A 16,000-nucleotide genomic window follows, 5' to 3' on the forward strand; every position below is an offset into this window, starting at 1 on the left:
CAGTGGCAGTGCATTGGACCAGGAGACTGGAGGAGGACTGAGGATGAGATTGCATTCTTTCATCTCCTTGTTATGCCGAGGTACCCGTCCCCCCTGTCCTCTTGATAAGTCTTGACTAACACTGCTTGCCTAGGTTCGCTCTCAGGGACAATTTGGAACTCACATTTCAATATGACTTCTGGGGCCTTTGAAGCCTCCACTGCAGGGGTAAAAGCACTGTAGTGATTAGGGGCCAGCCTTCTCAGAGAAGGGGATGGCTACACAGTTGAATATGAACACAATTTAAAAAAAAAGCGGAACACCTGGGATCAAATTGAAGCAAAGAATGTGACTTCAGATATAAACAGATGGGGGCTCATTTAATCACAGAAGAAAATTATTCATCTTCACAAAATGTGTGATCCTGAAAACCCAAAAACCTTAAAAATTAAAAAAGTAAATGAAACAAATAAATACAACAAAATCTCCAACTTGAAATAGAGCAAGAAAATGCATGAATTCTTGCTGACACCTTCAGTGTGGACAGTTAAACCTACAGATGCTCATCCCAGGACATGGGCAGTCTGTTTTATGTTTTCTTTTCATTTGTTTGTTTTGGGGGCTACCCTGGTTTATCATTCTCCAGACTCTCGTGAACTATTGCTTTCCCTCGTTTTTCTTACAATCACAGTCTTTCTATGCCCAGGGTTGATTTCCCAGTTGCAGGGCCTGTAGTCGTGTACATATAATGATCCACATGTATCTGTGTGTGCTGGTTTAAGCATCTTACCTCCACCAGAAGATCTCTATCCCCTTTCTCATTCCCATAGACCAGTGAGGGACAAGTTATGGTGATGGAGGAGGGTCATCTTTCTATCTGTTGCTTCATTGGTCAAGTAATAAAGAAACTGCTTGGCCTCTGATAGGACAGAAAATTAGGTAGGCGGAGTAGATAGAACAGAATGCTGGGAGAAAGAAGCTGAGTCAGACAGTCACCATGATTTTCCAACTCCAGACAGATGCAGGTTAAGATATTTCCTGGTAAGACACCATCTCGTGGTGTTACACAGATTATTAGAAATGGGTTAGATCGATATGTAAGAGCTAGCCAATAAGAGGCTGGAACTAATGGGCCAGGCAGTGTTTAAAAGAATACAGTTTCCATGTAATTATTTCGGGGCATAAGCTAGCCATGCGGGCAGCTGGGTGCAGGGGACGCAGCCCGCTGCTTCCCCCTACAACATTATGACAGCCTTAGGACTAACTAATTGGCTTGGTACTCAGGCAATCTTCCTGCCTCAGTTGCACCCCACCCCCATCCTGGAGGGCTGAGATTACAGGTATGAGTGACTAAACTAATTTAATTCTCTGTGAATATCGAAACCAGCATGAATATTTCACCAGGCAACATGGAGCACACCTCTAATCCCAGCACATGGGAAACTGTGGAAGGATATGTGGTCACTGTGGACATCCCTCCCTCCTTTGGGAGGGAATCTTGGAGAATGTCTGTCTCAGAGTTGGCAATAGCAATCTCACTTGGATGGCTTCTCAAATTTTATTCAACACACAAATCAGCTAAGTAGATAAGCTGAAGATTCAGCTTTGCAAAACAGGACACAAAGAGATTTTGCATTATGGTCTTTCAGTTTCTCTGGTAGTATAGGCCTAATGGGGCATCATCTAAACCGTTGGTAGAATGTAAGGAAATATCCTTACTATATACATGATGGAATTATAGTCCACTCATATGAACTCACTTCTCTCAGGTCACACAGATAGAAATTCTAGAAAGAAACTAAAAAGGAGACTTCCTGAGCTCCCATGTTCCCAGCACCAATTAGTAAACTACAGAATGCATTTGTCATCTGACATATCAGATCATCCCACAGATCCATGTTGATCCGGCAGAAGCTGTGAGCAACACATCTGCACCTAATACAGGCTTGCTCTCTCCCCAACCTCTTTAATAACCTGTGGAAATATCTGCCCTGGGCAACAACTGGGCTTGGCAACTCTCTGGAGAAAGTTCCTTGTTGATCCTGTAAATCACCCAGCAGCCATTCCTTTAAAAAGTGTCTTTTGGGGAACAGACTGAAGTTTGAGAATTGGCAGGAAAGGAAACCTGTTCATCAAAAGGGAATGAGCTCCAATTTGTGCTTGCATTTGCATTGGCTAGAAACAGGTTGACATCTTGAGAATGTGAGCTTTTGAAATGAGCATGGAGCACGGCAGAAGAAAGGACTGTTCTATCAAACAATCATCCTATGGACCCAACTCATCAGGCCACCTGTGTACTGAGAATTTATGGATGTGTTTTCAATTTCTCTGACAGAATCTGTTTGGATTGAGGATGGCTGTTTAATCTTTGAAATAATGTGTTCCATAACAAATGCTGGAATCACATAAGAATTGCTCCCTTCATTCTGTGAGCCAAACCCTGACTAAAGGGGTTTGGAAATCCCCACAAGGTGCTCTTTGCTTATTGCTCATTCAGAAAGGAAAAAAAAATTTCTTTAATGAAATGTAATGTTGAGGAACTGCCAAAAATAGAAGCTCCCTATCTGCCTCCACATAGCTTCTTTCTAGCCAATTAACTACCAATGAACTGAGAAGAGGCACAAGCATAGACATGCCAGCGCTGCACATGGCCCCAGGCAAACATGGAAGTTTCTGGTCCTGACTCAACCTACAAAAATCCAGGAACCCCATGCATGACCCAGACTTTTGTGAGGCCATTCTGGCTGAGCTCCCAGGAGCTATACTGAGAAGTTGTCACCTTTGGGACAAACCTTGTGTGTTTGCTATGACTCTTGAGTTTTTCACTACATCCTGTTAAAGACAAATATCTAATGCCCTCCAAAGGCTGTTCTTTCACAAATTCTACTAACAGATTTATTTCTACATTAACACTGTGCTGGAGGGTTTTTTGTCTAGTGGGTATTAGGCTTTATACTGTCTGGAAATAAACAACTCGTACACATTCTTGTTTATCATGGGATTTTGTTTCAAATTTCAAATTGATCATTATACGATCCATTCATATTAATGATTTTTCTCCCCAAGCTAATATAAATCTACAGAAAATTTTGAAAATTTCTTTTGTTTCTTTTCTTGTAACTTCCTTCCCATGAACTTGGAATCAATAAAGAAACAATTTTGAAAACTCTTAAGAGGTGTGAATTTTGGAATTTTTCTTGGTTTGTGGGGAATATGTCACTTTTGTTTTGTTGCAAAATGAACAGGAGCTGGAAAGAGAAACAATTGGCTATCCTAATTTGTGTTTACATTATTGAGTGTCTTATTATCAAAGTAATATGTGTGTGCACGCACACATGCATGTGGCATGTGTATGTGTTCTTTACCAACATTAGATGAATTTTCAGTTAAAGATAATGAGAAGGCTTCATATTGGAAGAAAATAATAGTTACATTTGCATGGCTATTTTCTATGCCAAGATTTTACAGTAGTTCTTATATTTAATTCTCACAGCCAAGCTAATGGGTGAAGGACATATCTCAATCTAAAAAAATGGGGAAAACCAGGCTCTAAGACAGCCTTCCTATACTGTGACTATTTGTGGTGACCCCCAAAATAAAACTATTTTCATTGCTGCTTTCATAGGTATGATTTTACTAATCTAAATATTTGATATGCAACCCCAGGGGTATCACTACCCACAGATTAAGAACCACCACTCTAAGACATTTGATAAGGTTGAAAATGTCACTCAGCTAGGTCTTGGTGGACCTGGAGTTCGAGTGTTGTCCATTCAAGTGTAGTCCTATAGGCATCTCACATTTACGTAACTCCTTGAATGCCTTTAAGTGTCACTGATACACCAATGACCTGATTTCTACTTCTAACCTTATTGATTCCTCTGATCTCTGTACTTGAAAGCTTAATGTTTGTTTCCCCATCAATATTTTCATATGAATTTCCTTGTCTCATCTAGGACATCTCAGTCAATATAGCCAGTCTATCAGGAAGCTTATTGGCTCTTCCATAGCAATCAAGTCTTTATTCATGAACTTGACTGGAGCAAGCTTCCATCCTTGTTCATCTGGCCAGACTCCTGACTTCCAGACTCACTGTCCATCAGACAGAATGGTTTGTGAGCAGCACAAATCAAGTTATGTTTAAACCCCTAGAAACATCTAAGTTATTCCTCAAAATGCCGAGTCTTTACCTGCTCCTTCAAGATCCTCAGATATCTACTAATGTTTGCTCTCCCTCCAAAAAAAAAAAAAACCTTCAAACACATCTGCTGCTGCCCCAAACCCTACCGCATCTGTAGCCATTTGCCCTGGATGGGACCATAGCAGGCTAGGCCCCTTCTATCTTAGGACGATTGCACATGATGGCATCTCCTGTTGAGGATATTCTCCCCCAAACTTGTTTCATTTCTAGTCAGAGGAAAACTCCTTTCAGTGCAGATAATGATTAGCACCTCTTCTGGGTATTCCTTTGGTCCTTCCTTCTCTTTTTCAATTTTCTTTCAAGCTTTCAATAGAAAAGATAGTGGGGATGGACGCAGTGCAAGCCCTTCTGGTTTCCACTTTCATTAAAATAACGAATGTCATGCCATACTTCCTAGCTTCCAACACAGCGCAGACATACAGATAGCATGGGGGAAATGATCCTGCCCTATCCTTAGAAATCCAGAGGCCCAGTCTGAATTTTGATTTAGTCATTGCCCACTCTGGCAAGAACAAGGCATTTTAAATCTAACCACATTGGCATCACAATCTTCACAACCATCTTGCAAAGCAGGTCTTTCCTGTGGCTGGGTGTGCCAGCAAACATCACCAGGACGTCTCAGAAGTGCCTAGTGGGAAGAAATGTGCAGTGAAATCACCTCTTTTCCACTTACAACATGCTTGTTGATAACTATTCTAGTTTTCTTTTCAAAAAGAGTTCAAACATTTAATTTTTAATAGGGTACCAAACAGTGCTACAATTTTTTTTAAAAAAAAAATAATAACACATTACTATGTGGTGTTTCAAAACCAAACGTGAACGTATCCCATAAAATCACACATAGGCTCATTCCCAGCACACCTAGCATGGCAAATAAATAGTTATTACCATGCTTGTAAAATGGGATCTGGTTAATATTTCCCAAGTCAGATATACTGGCTCTGTGCTCATGTAAATCATTTCAAAGGTTAGAAGCTGAGTCTGATAAACCACCACCCAAATCCAAAAGGTGGGATATTGTAATTATTCAATCATTCTCCTTTATGAGTTTCTCATCTTCTGCAGCACAGCTCTGATAATGAATAATGAGCAGAATATGCACATGTTGATAACTTAAGGTTGTCACCTAAATGAAATGAATCATTCTCAAATGTACAATTTCTGTGACTTAGCAGGTTCAAAACGTGTCTGTTTACATCTTCTCCTTGGTAAGGCCTTTGGGAAGTACTGAGCAGAGACCTGTTCTTGGGAGCAGTGAGAGCTGAGTATTTGAAGATTTCCTTTTGGCACATTTGCCTTTCCCTAAAAGTCACAGGAATATCTACATTCCCATGAAATGCACTGAAAACCATCAAGAAATAAATCCACATGTCTTTGGTGGGGGGAATAGCCATTCTTTGGTGTTCTATAACCCATTTCCTTAGTCCTAGGAAGTAAATGCAAAGCATACACCTTCTCAATTGTACTTTCAGTTTTGTTTAGTTTTAGTATTGAGAATGGATTCAGAAACACTCCAGAATGTTTTACCGATACCTGAAGATTTTGGTTCTGGAAAGGGGTAGGAGGATTATTGGGAAAGACGTTTATTTCACCTTCATGTCCCAGTTCTTATCAGACCACCAAGTGAATGGAAGCTCTATATTGGTATACAGCAAATACCATCAGAATTACTATTGGAAGCTTTCCTAAGAGTGACAAAGAGAGCCCTGGGTGGTGGCACATGCCTTTAATTGCAAAGGCATGTGGATCTCTGTTAGTTCTAAGGCAGTCTGATCTACAGAACAAGTTACAGAATAGCCAGAGCTGCTACACGTAGTCTCAACCTCCCCTCCCCACAAAATGAAGAGTGAATTCAATGGCAAATGATCCCTTGAGAGATGGGCTCCCTGGGAGAAAGCCTTCATAGCATACTCTCCATCCTTGACCGTAACCTGCTTTTCTTACCACAGCGCCGATCCTCAATCCCACAGTAGAGGATCAACTTGCAAATGAAAAGAAAGCGGGCTTATTTCAGTCCAGTCACACTTGCAATTATTTCAATGAGTTTTAGCACTTCCATGGTAAGCACTAAGAGAAAGACACAGCGTTCTCAATTTCCCCTTGGTAACTTTGGCCCAGAGTAAATTTATTCCCTTGTCTTCCCTCATGGACTCCACTAGATTAGAGGGCAATTGTGTGGCTTTTCTGTTTCCACTGATGTGCATTTTTTCGTTGTTGTTGATTTGTTTCTTTCCCTTCCTTCCTTCCTTCCTTCCTTCCTTCCTTCCTTCCTTCCTTCCTTCCTTCCTTCCTTCCTTTCTTTCTTGGTTTTTGAGACAGGGTTTCTCTGTGTAACAGCCCTAGCTGTCTTGGAACTTTCTCTATAGACCAGGCTGACCTCAATCTTACAGAGATCCACTTGCCTCTGCCTCCCGAGTGCTAAGATTAAAGGTGTGCGCCACCACCACCAGTTTTGCATTGTTTCATAAGCTACCTATTACACACACACACACACACACACATGCACACACCACCACCACCAAAAAAATAGGGTTTAAGGGGCTTGTGGATTATAGAAAGCCTGACTATGTGACTAATATTCTCCTTCCATTACAGACCAACTCTGAGAAGAGCCACCTGGGCAAAAGAAGGGAACCATATGAAGTAATCTTTCACACTTACAATTTACAGTCCAGGAAAATTCAGCTTCATTTATAAATGTGCCATGCAAAATCCAATAACAGCCTTAATATTAGGATCTACTACTTAATATTTACATGCTGTGAATGAGATTATGAACCTCATTCTCAAACCAAGGCTTACTTAAAATTTCTATTACCTGGCTATTTTCACACTGATGTTAGTGTTAATCACTTAGTGTTATTTCAGAGGGAGACAATTAGTAACAGAAACAAATAGTTGAAACTATAGTATTCCACGGTTGTCAGCATGATCTGACTTAAAAATGATTGCTTTTCAGAATATATATTTCTTGTAATGATGAGAAGATTCACAGAAATCCACTTGTAACTACGGCTTTATTTAAAATTAAAATTCCTATTAGGCCTGAGAAATGGACTCAACTAGGGAATTAGTTTTTCTCTCAAATGTGAAAAAATGGGTAATATGTAAAAATACTACAATAAAGTTTAGAGGAATATTTGGGAGGACTGTCAATGATGAGAGAGTAAAACAAGATACAAAAGATAATGGTGGGACGTGATGATGGAATTTAATATGACAAATACATTCCCCTCCCCAAAGCCAATCCTCCTTCCCTATTAAGAAACTCTAAAGTTCATTCAGGGAGTAATGTGTGTCTAGCTAAAATTTTTCCTTCCAGTACTTGCATATATCTAGGAGGATGGGACATATGACAGAATTCCAGTGAATGCTGAGAATCTCTGGGAAAGCTTATCTTTCCCAGATATACACATTTCATCTTGTTACCTGCCTCTTCCTCCCTCTTTCCACACAGAAAGTAGACATTACAGCTAGCATCTGGGCAACATTTTTACAACTATGAGGCAGTAAGCCAAAGGAAAGAGGATAAGAAAAGCGGTAATGAAATGCTAGAAGAATTTGAATTTTTGGAAATAATACGGAGACAGTCCTGAAGTGGCCATTTCCCAGATTTCTTACTAAGACTCCTTGTCAATTGTGCTTTCTGTTACATAGAGTCAAGTGCACATGTACCTGATACATCAATATCCAATGACAATAAGATAGAAAAGAATGATGATTACTGAGGGAAAAATGAGGGGCAAAGATGAAATGAAATGGCAAATGACATAAAATCCTACTGAGATCATGCAATGGACCTACAACACTAATTCCTTCCTTTAGAAAAGACAGAAGTGCAGAATAAGTCATTAGGTTCAAATACAAAGAGACCCAATGCTTCAATTGGCTGAATCAAATGTAACTCTGTCCTGTGCTGTGATTGCTATTACAAAAGTACATGCATAGGCATTGAACTGGATATTTTATATCCTACAGAGAAGAGAATGGAAGAGATTTAGAATCAATTTACTATTTCTCTTGTAATCCATTAGGAGGAATTCCCATTGAGAACTCATATGCCTCACTCTAATCATGGCTCTATCTGAAAGACCTGAGAAGAGAGTTAAGTAGAAACACTGGGTAGCTGGTTTTTGAGTATTGCACATGCTACTTGGAAACAAAAACACAGTAACACAGTACAGCAATCTGGGAGCACACAGGCAATAATCCATAGCAGGTGCTAGACTGGTCTATATATCAAACACACAAGTAACCATATAAATAAATGAAGCCAAAGCTTTGGGGTTGCAAATCAGTGATGAGGCAGGTGTCCCCTCAAAGTAAGAATGCATCCTCTTATATGAGAGGAATGTCCACACAGCACAACATGTCCCAAAAGTTCACTGTCCAGTCTAAAAGTATTGGTCTTCTTTAGAGAAGTGGTTTCTTCATGTTCACTATGGTTCACTGAACTGATACTGGTTCAGACTGATAAAGAAGCAAAACAATGGGCTTGAGAACAAAAGCAAGAAATGAGATCGTCATGAGTAGACCCATCAGGGTCTGCTTGTAGTTTTCACTGTATCCAACTTTAATTTCTTTTCTCTTCCAGTAAAGTAAACTCAATATCTTCCCTATGGTTCCTTAACACAATAGCAAAATTGTAGGAACCAATATATAACAGTGGCATGCCGATATCCCTCTTTGTCAAAGTTTCACATGTACTCCAAAATTACAAACATCAACCTTGAGTGAAGGGACCAAAGTTTCTTGTGTTCCACATCCTCGTATAATTCATGTCACTTACACATTCCCACATGCCCTCAAAGCAGTTAGGAACTCATTAAGAAACACGGCTTGGATCACATAAGTGGTTAACGTTATGAAATGCCTACTAATTTATGGTTTGCCTTTTTAAAAAAAGTTTCATCCTTCTCCCCTTCTTTCAAACAAGGCTTTCATTTCTGCTGCCCTCTCAGCACATGGTCTTTCACTGGGATCATAATGCATCATTTGATTATTTCTTTAAAAATTATACACTTATTGGTCTTCTCAAAACATTTGCAGCCTTATTGCTAATTAAACATGATGGATTCGGGGTCTTGGTTTGCCATCTGGGCCATGTGTCTCAGAACATCTTTTTTTGTGATGATTCCAAGAAGTCTCCTGGAGTGGAAACAAAACAGAAAAAAAAGAAGTCAGTCTGACAGAAGAGATTCATGACCAAGCTCAGGGACAGACAAAATTGCCTAGCTTCCTTTGTAGGTAGGAAGGACCAATAGAATGTGCTCCAGCCAATGGCCTGTGTGCCAAGGTGACAGGTGCCTCTCTCAGGTCTCCTGTGCAGCTCTCTTGTCTTCCACTCTCCTCACCTGGCATCCAGGGACAACAGAATCAGTGAAGGACTCTGATGCACAGAACACTGGTTAATAAGTCGTGAGACTGAAAGACATGGATCCCTGAATGACTGTGGTGAAGAGCCTGTATCTGCAACTAGGATGGAATAGGTGAGAAAAATGATTCTTTCTTCCTTTGCTTGTACGTTTTGAGACAGGCCTATGCAGGCCATGCCTTAAACTTGAAGTCCATGTCAGACTGAAATTTCTGATCTTCTGGCCTCAGTATCTCAAATGTAGGATTATAAACACACATTCTCACACACACACACACACACACACACACACACACACACACACACACATATACATACATATATATGATTAGCATAAAAAAGAAATGGTTATTGCATAAGTCACTGATATCACAAGTTTGTTTGTTACATTGTGAACCTACAGTGACTAACACCATGCCTTCAATTTTAAGATTGTAATCAGTTTATAAAGAGCTATTAAAGCTATTGTCACAACTTGGCCACACCATAAAAAGTCTGAATATAAGGGTTTTCTTAGAATAAGAAATTAAGGTAGACATGGTAGTATATGCCTATTAATACTAGCACCAAGCAAGCAAAGACAAGAAGAATGCCATATGTTTGAGTTTAGCCTGACCTACAGAGGGAGCTCCAGGCAAGTCTGAGGTACAAAGTAAGACTGTATCCAAAACAAAGTATTTTACTTTTAATTTTTTTGTTACTAGATGGGTAAAGTACAACATACACTCTGACCAAATACACATATCATCTCCTCTTCTAAAATTCCCTTGTATTCAATTCTGAAGAGTGTCAGTCTCTAGGGTTTGTTTTCTCTCTGTCTCTCTCTGTCTCTCTCTCTGTCTCTCTCTCTGTCTCTCTCTCTCTCTCTCTCTGTGTGTGTGTGTGTGTGTGTGTGTGTGTGTGTGTGCAGACAGGGACACACACACAGAGGCACATGCAAATACATATGCGCGGTACATGTACTTCATTGTGTACACGTGTGTGCCAAAGCCAGAGGTTAATTTATGGGTCTTCCTTCATTGCTAAACACCTTATTTTTAAAGACAAGTCTTTCATTGAACCTTGAGCTCATTGATTCAGCTCGGCTAGAGCCAATGAGCTTCAGAGACCCTCCTGCTTCCTGCTCCATCTACCCCATAGTGCTATGGTTGCAGATATGCAATACTACACCCTGCTTTTATGATGTTAATCAGCATACAAACTCACAATTTCACAGCAAGCACTTCACCAACTTAGCCAGGAACCCAGTTCCCAGAGTTGTTGTTATAGGTTTATCTGAACTGTAAAAACCTAGAGACTGGGATGCAAATAGGGGTCCTGGATGATACTATGCCCATCTGAACAAACATTCATGCCAACCTTGCCTTCATTCTTCTATTAAATACTTGAATAATGGTCTGTGGAATCAAATCTTCTCCCTTTGGTGAAGTGAATTTTCCTACAAAGACAATGTGAACAAATTTCTTTGGAAAACATTCTATCACCTAGTAAGTTTGCTTCATCTCCATCACAATGGGAAAAAAAGGATCAGGAAGCAAGCTCCAGCAGCCTCTCCTCAGAATTATAGAGCAATATAAATGACAGGCCTCTACTTAATAGGGCTGTGTTAAGCCACATAAAAATTAGAAATCACAGATACAATGCACTGTCATTTCACTCAAGCCTAATTAAGCCAACTCATGTTGTGCTACCTGGTAGTTATTATGAAAAAAGCTACATTTGTCAAGGGGTGGCCATGTCAGCTACAGCTGGTGAACAAATCAGGCTGTCGCTGATCACACTGGACCTTAAACAATCTAGGAAATGTGGTATCTTTTTGCTGTTGTTTTCTTAAGGCAATCCTCCTGTCTCAGGTTCCTCTGTGTTGGGAATACCAGGCATAAGCCACCACACCCAGCAAAATATGTATCTTCAATGCCTCACAACACAGTAAAATTCTATTGAAGCTGTTTTGTGGAACAGAAACGCTGCTCTGGCAAATCTGCCAAGATGACCTGCAGTCTTGGAATCACTCAGCCTGTACTGCTGTAACAAAATGCCACAGACATGGTGGCTGAATTAAAGTGTAAGATCAAGGTGCCAACAGGGCAGTTTTTCCAAGGCTTATCTTCTTGGGGGACAGATGGGGACCATCATGCTCCCGCTGTGTCTTCATATGGCCTCCTCTCTGTTTATAGATACTCTTTGGGTTCTTCCTCTTTTTTAAGGGACACTAGTCCTGTTGGATTAAGGATCTACCAAAATGGCCTCATTTAACCTTAAGGCTCAGTGCTTCTCCTCACACAGCCATACCAGGGTTAGGGCTTTACTATAGTAATTTAAAGGGAGACAATTCAGTCCTTCCCAGGATTTCAACTGTCTATATTGGATAATTGTGATAAACCATTCCCTCTGAATGCTTCCCTTTCCACATCATAGGAAATTCTAAAACTTATATAATACGTTGGACTGACTTAAGTGAACTTATTGGGTTCCCCATATGTTGGTCTACTAATATGTTGGTCTAGTCCTCAAACAACCTAATGGAACTAAACATTGACACCCTTCTTGTAATGGCATGCTGGCTTCTCCTGGGAATCCATCCACAAGTGTGACCAAAGCCAAGGGAAGTGTGGTATTCTGGGCTTCTTACATAGGAATGAGCCTGGCTTCAGCTAGTAACTCCTGAAAATCCTCTTTTTAAACTTGATTTGTCTCAGATGTTTGGGGATCAACTGCCATGATCAGGGTCCCTGCATTCATCCAATGAGAGGTGATGATTTTCCCAGTGACACTGTTATCCAGTATTAGGTCAATCACCATGCTTCAGTAGAAATATCACTGAATCCTCAATATTGCCCTTGGGTCTTCATAGTCATATGTAGCTTTTGAGACCAATATTCCAGAGGCCTGAGTCATGTCAGAGGCTTGAATGCTCCAGGGAAAGAAGACAGTTTTCCCCTCGGGGTCAGATATAATTTGTTCTCATTCTGCTGATACTAATTAGTTTCAAGAATACAACAGAGCTAGCAAGGGGATTTGATGCTGGAAGAGGTCACTGTTTAAACCCAACTGGGAGTGTCTAGTGAGGATCCTTCCTAGATGGCTCTAGCTGAATATGTTCTATCCTTGATCTAAATGATACTCTGTACTCTTCTGCACTCCAGCAAGGCTTTACTCATGACTTCTCTACTTTGATACTTGTGGTAATTGGGGCATTCTTTGTAGGGAGTAACCTGTCCTGTACATTACTCAGATTCTAACTGCTACTTGCTAGCAGGACTGCTACTCACCCCTGCCCTTCCCCACAAATGTAGCAACCAAAATTTCTTCAGATACTACCAAATGTTACCCCTTATTGAGAACCTACTGTCCAAACTAAAAGAAAGGGAGGGAAGGACTAAATTAATTAAGTGACCTCATTACTAAGCAACCCCACTTCTGGTTATATTGTCAAGAGAACTAAAAACATGTCTGCTTAACAACTTACACACTAATCTTATTTCCCAATAGACCCAACTGGAAACAGCCCAAATGTCTAGCAATAGAAAAATAAATAGACAAACAGTGGTTTATCCATACACTGAAAAGTTATGCCAGGCGGTGGTGGTGCACACCTTTAATCCCAACACTTGGAAAGTAGAGGCAGGCGGACCTCTATGAGTTCGAGGCCAGCTTGGTCTACAAGAGCTAGTTCCTTTACAAACCCCAAAGCTACAAAGAAACCCTGTCTTGAAAACCCAAAAAAAAAGTTATTCTGTAACTAAAAACATAGATGAATCTTGAAAATACTATACTAAGTGGAAAAGCCAATCACAGAAGGGCATACAGTATATGACCCCCTTGATATGACACATCCACACAGCTAAGATAGTAGATCAGTGATTGCCTAAGACTAGTACAAGAGGTGACAGCTAAGGGATACAGGCTTTTCTTTAAAAGGAATGGGAATGTTTTAGCTTTGATGGTGATGATGGATGCAAAATTCTTTTTCTATTCTAACTACCTAATTATATATTTTAAATGGGTGAATTGCAGGTTATGCAGTTATCTCAATAAAACTTTAAGAGGGCCGGCAAGATGACTTAGCAAATAAAAGTGCTTGCTGTGCAAGGCTGAGACCTGGATTTGATTTCTGGAACCCAAGTGAAAAAAAAGTCAGGATACAGCAGCATGCATCTGTAACCCCAGCATTTCTACAGCAAAATGAAAGACAGAGAGAGGATAAGCACCCGGGGATGCTTAGAGAAGACGGTAATGTAAAGTCCACAGCAGAACAGAAACAAGAGAGATTCTGCCTCAAATGAGACGACAGGAGAGAAACAACTCCCAAAAGTTGTCCTCTGGCCTTGACACATGATCTGTGGTGCACATGTACTCATACACTGCCTCACAAGCATATTATATGCACATTCACAGCCAATTCTTATTCTTATTAATAAGTATTAAATTATCATTATTATAAAAATTTCATCTGTAAAAGAAAAGGGAATCAATAGAAACAAAGACAGGATCACATGGACTAACACAAAGTCCACCTCTCCGTTCAGATGCTAAAATCTGGTGATGGGAATAAAGGACAGGTGAAGAACTCTAGTGCAAGGGACCAGTTGCTGGAAGTGGAAAAGCATGGTTATTTTCAAGTGTTAGGAATCCGGTGTTCTTTCAAAATTAAAAAAGAAAATAGTTACGAAGCTAAATGCATACAGTTATAATATGCCACTAAGTAAACCATGATCAAGAATGAAATATGAGCAGATCAGCTAACAGGGACAGAGCATTCATAGTTGCTCTTCTGGTGGCAAGGGCCCCCCAGCTGAGCATCCTCAACATGTAAACAGTGCTTCAGCTTAACAAGCTCACTCATCTTCTGCCATGTATTTTTTATGCGAAAACACAGATCATCATGACTACCTCTGTAACACTTGCCTTGGGTGATGTCACTTAGATTGGATTCCTTATTCCTTAGTAGATGACAAGTTCCTTAGCTTTTTGTGTGTGTGTGGTGCTTAGGATTGAACCTAGAGACTCACACGTGCAAGGTAAGCACTCTACTACAGAATCATGTTCCCCATCCTCTAAAGTTTTTTTTTTCTTTTGAGATAGGATCTAACTAAGTTGCCCAGGCTGATCTTGAACTCACTCTGCAGCCTAGGCAGCTTTGACTTTGCCATTCTCCTGACCTAGCCTCCTGAGTACATGGGATTTCAGGCTGGAGCCACTTATCCAGGGGACTTTTAATTTTAACACTTGGTTTGAGTGGTGCTGTGATGCAGGAAGGTCATTGGCTAATAAAGGAACTGCCTTGGCCCATTTTATTGGTTAGGACATAGATAGGTGGAGTAAACAGAACAGAATGCCAGGAGGAAGAGGAAGTGAGCTCAGACTCCACAGCTCTCCTCTCAGGAGCAGATGCCTCAGAGAGACGCCATGCCCCGCTCCCTGGCAGACACACGCGATGAAGCTCCGACCTAGAATCTTCCCGGTAAGACCGGTGCTCACAGATTATTAGAGATGGGTTAATCGGTATATCAGAATTAGCCAGTAAGGGCTAAAGCTAAAGGGCCAAGCAGTGTTTAAATGAATACAGTTTGTGTGTTGTTATTTCGGGGTAAAAGCTAGCCGAGCAGGCAGCTGGGGTGTTGGGGACGCGGCCCCGCTGCTCCTATTACTACAGTGCTGGGCATGGAACTCAGAATCATGTGCACACATTAAGTGATGTACCACTGAGATATATATATATATATATATATATATATATATATATATATATATATATCCCTGGCCTTCTATTTTAAAAACCCTTTGAGCCTTCTCCAGTTTTCAGCCACAATGAATGTTCAGTAAAAACACTAACTACAGTAATATCTCCTTGCAAAACCTATGGCCACTATTGATGGAGGAAGGTCATTGGCTAATAAAGGAACTGCCTCGGCCCATTTCATTGGTTAGAAGATAGGTGGGAGGAGTAGACAGAACAAAATGCTGGGAGGAAGAGGAAGTGAGGTCAGACTCGACAGCTCTCCTCTCCGGAGCAGATGCCTGAGAGAGACGCCATGCCCGGCTCCTGGGCAGACACACGCGATGAAGCTCTGAACTAGAATCTTCCCGGTAAGACCGGTGCTCACAGATTGTTAGAGATGGGTTGATTGGAATATCAGAATTAGCCAGTAAGGGCTAGAGCTAAGGGCCAAGCAGTGATTAAAAGAATACAGTTTGTGTGTAATTATTTCAGGGCAAAAGCTAGCCGGGCAGGCGGCTTGGGTGTTGGGGAGGCAGCTCCGCTGCCATATTACTACACACTATCATTTGCAAGGTGATGAAACCATACATACATACCCTTCATTTGTCTATATAGTCTGGACCTTGTTTTATTATCTTTACCCTTGAAACAGAAACCAAATATCTAATATAGCCATGTGTGGTAACATGGGCCTATAGTCTCGGCTCATGGAAGGCTGAGGCAA

The 16,000-nt window shown here is 40.7% G+C and overlaps 1 protein-coding gene across 2 annotated transcripts in view; it reads right to left on the minus strand.

The window, feature by feature from the left end:
• Window positions 1-5,639: 5,639 nt before the first annotated feature.
• Window positions 5,640-16,000, minus strand: part of Clcn4 (chloride voltage-gated channel 4) — a 72,630-nt gene continuing 62,269 nt past the window's right edge. For both annotated transcript variants that reach the window (XM_075956728.1, XM_075956727.1), the window contains exon 13: window positions 5,640-9,328. In XM_075956728.1, the coding sequence (XP_075812843.1) occupies window positions 9,238-9,328 (91 nt within the window). In that variant the 3' untranslated portion in view covers window positions 5,640-9,237. The remainder of the gene's footprint in view (window positions 9,329-16,000) is intronic.

The sequence above is a fragment of the Microtus pennsylvanicus genome, chromosome X (genome assembly GCF_037038515.1).
Source record: "Microtus pennsylvanicus isolate mMicPen1 chromosome X, mMicPen1.hap1, whole genome shotgun sequence".
In the NCBI taxonomy this organism is placed as follows: domain Eukaryota; kingdom Metazoa; phylum Chordata; class Mammalia; order Rodentia; family Cricetidae; genus Microtus; species Microtus pennsylvanicus.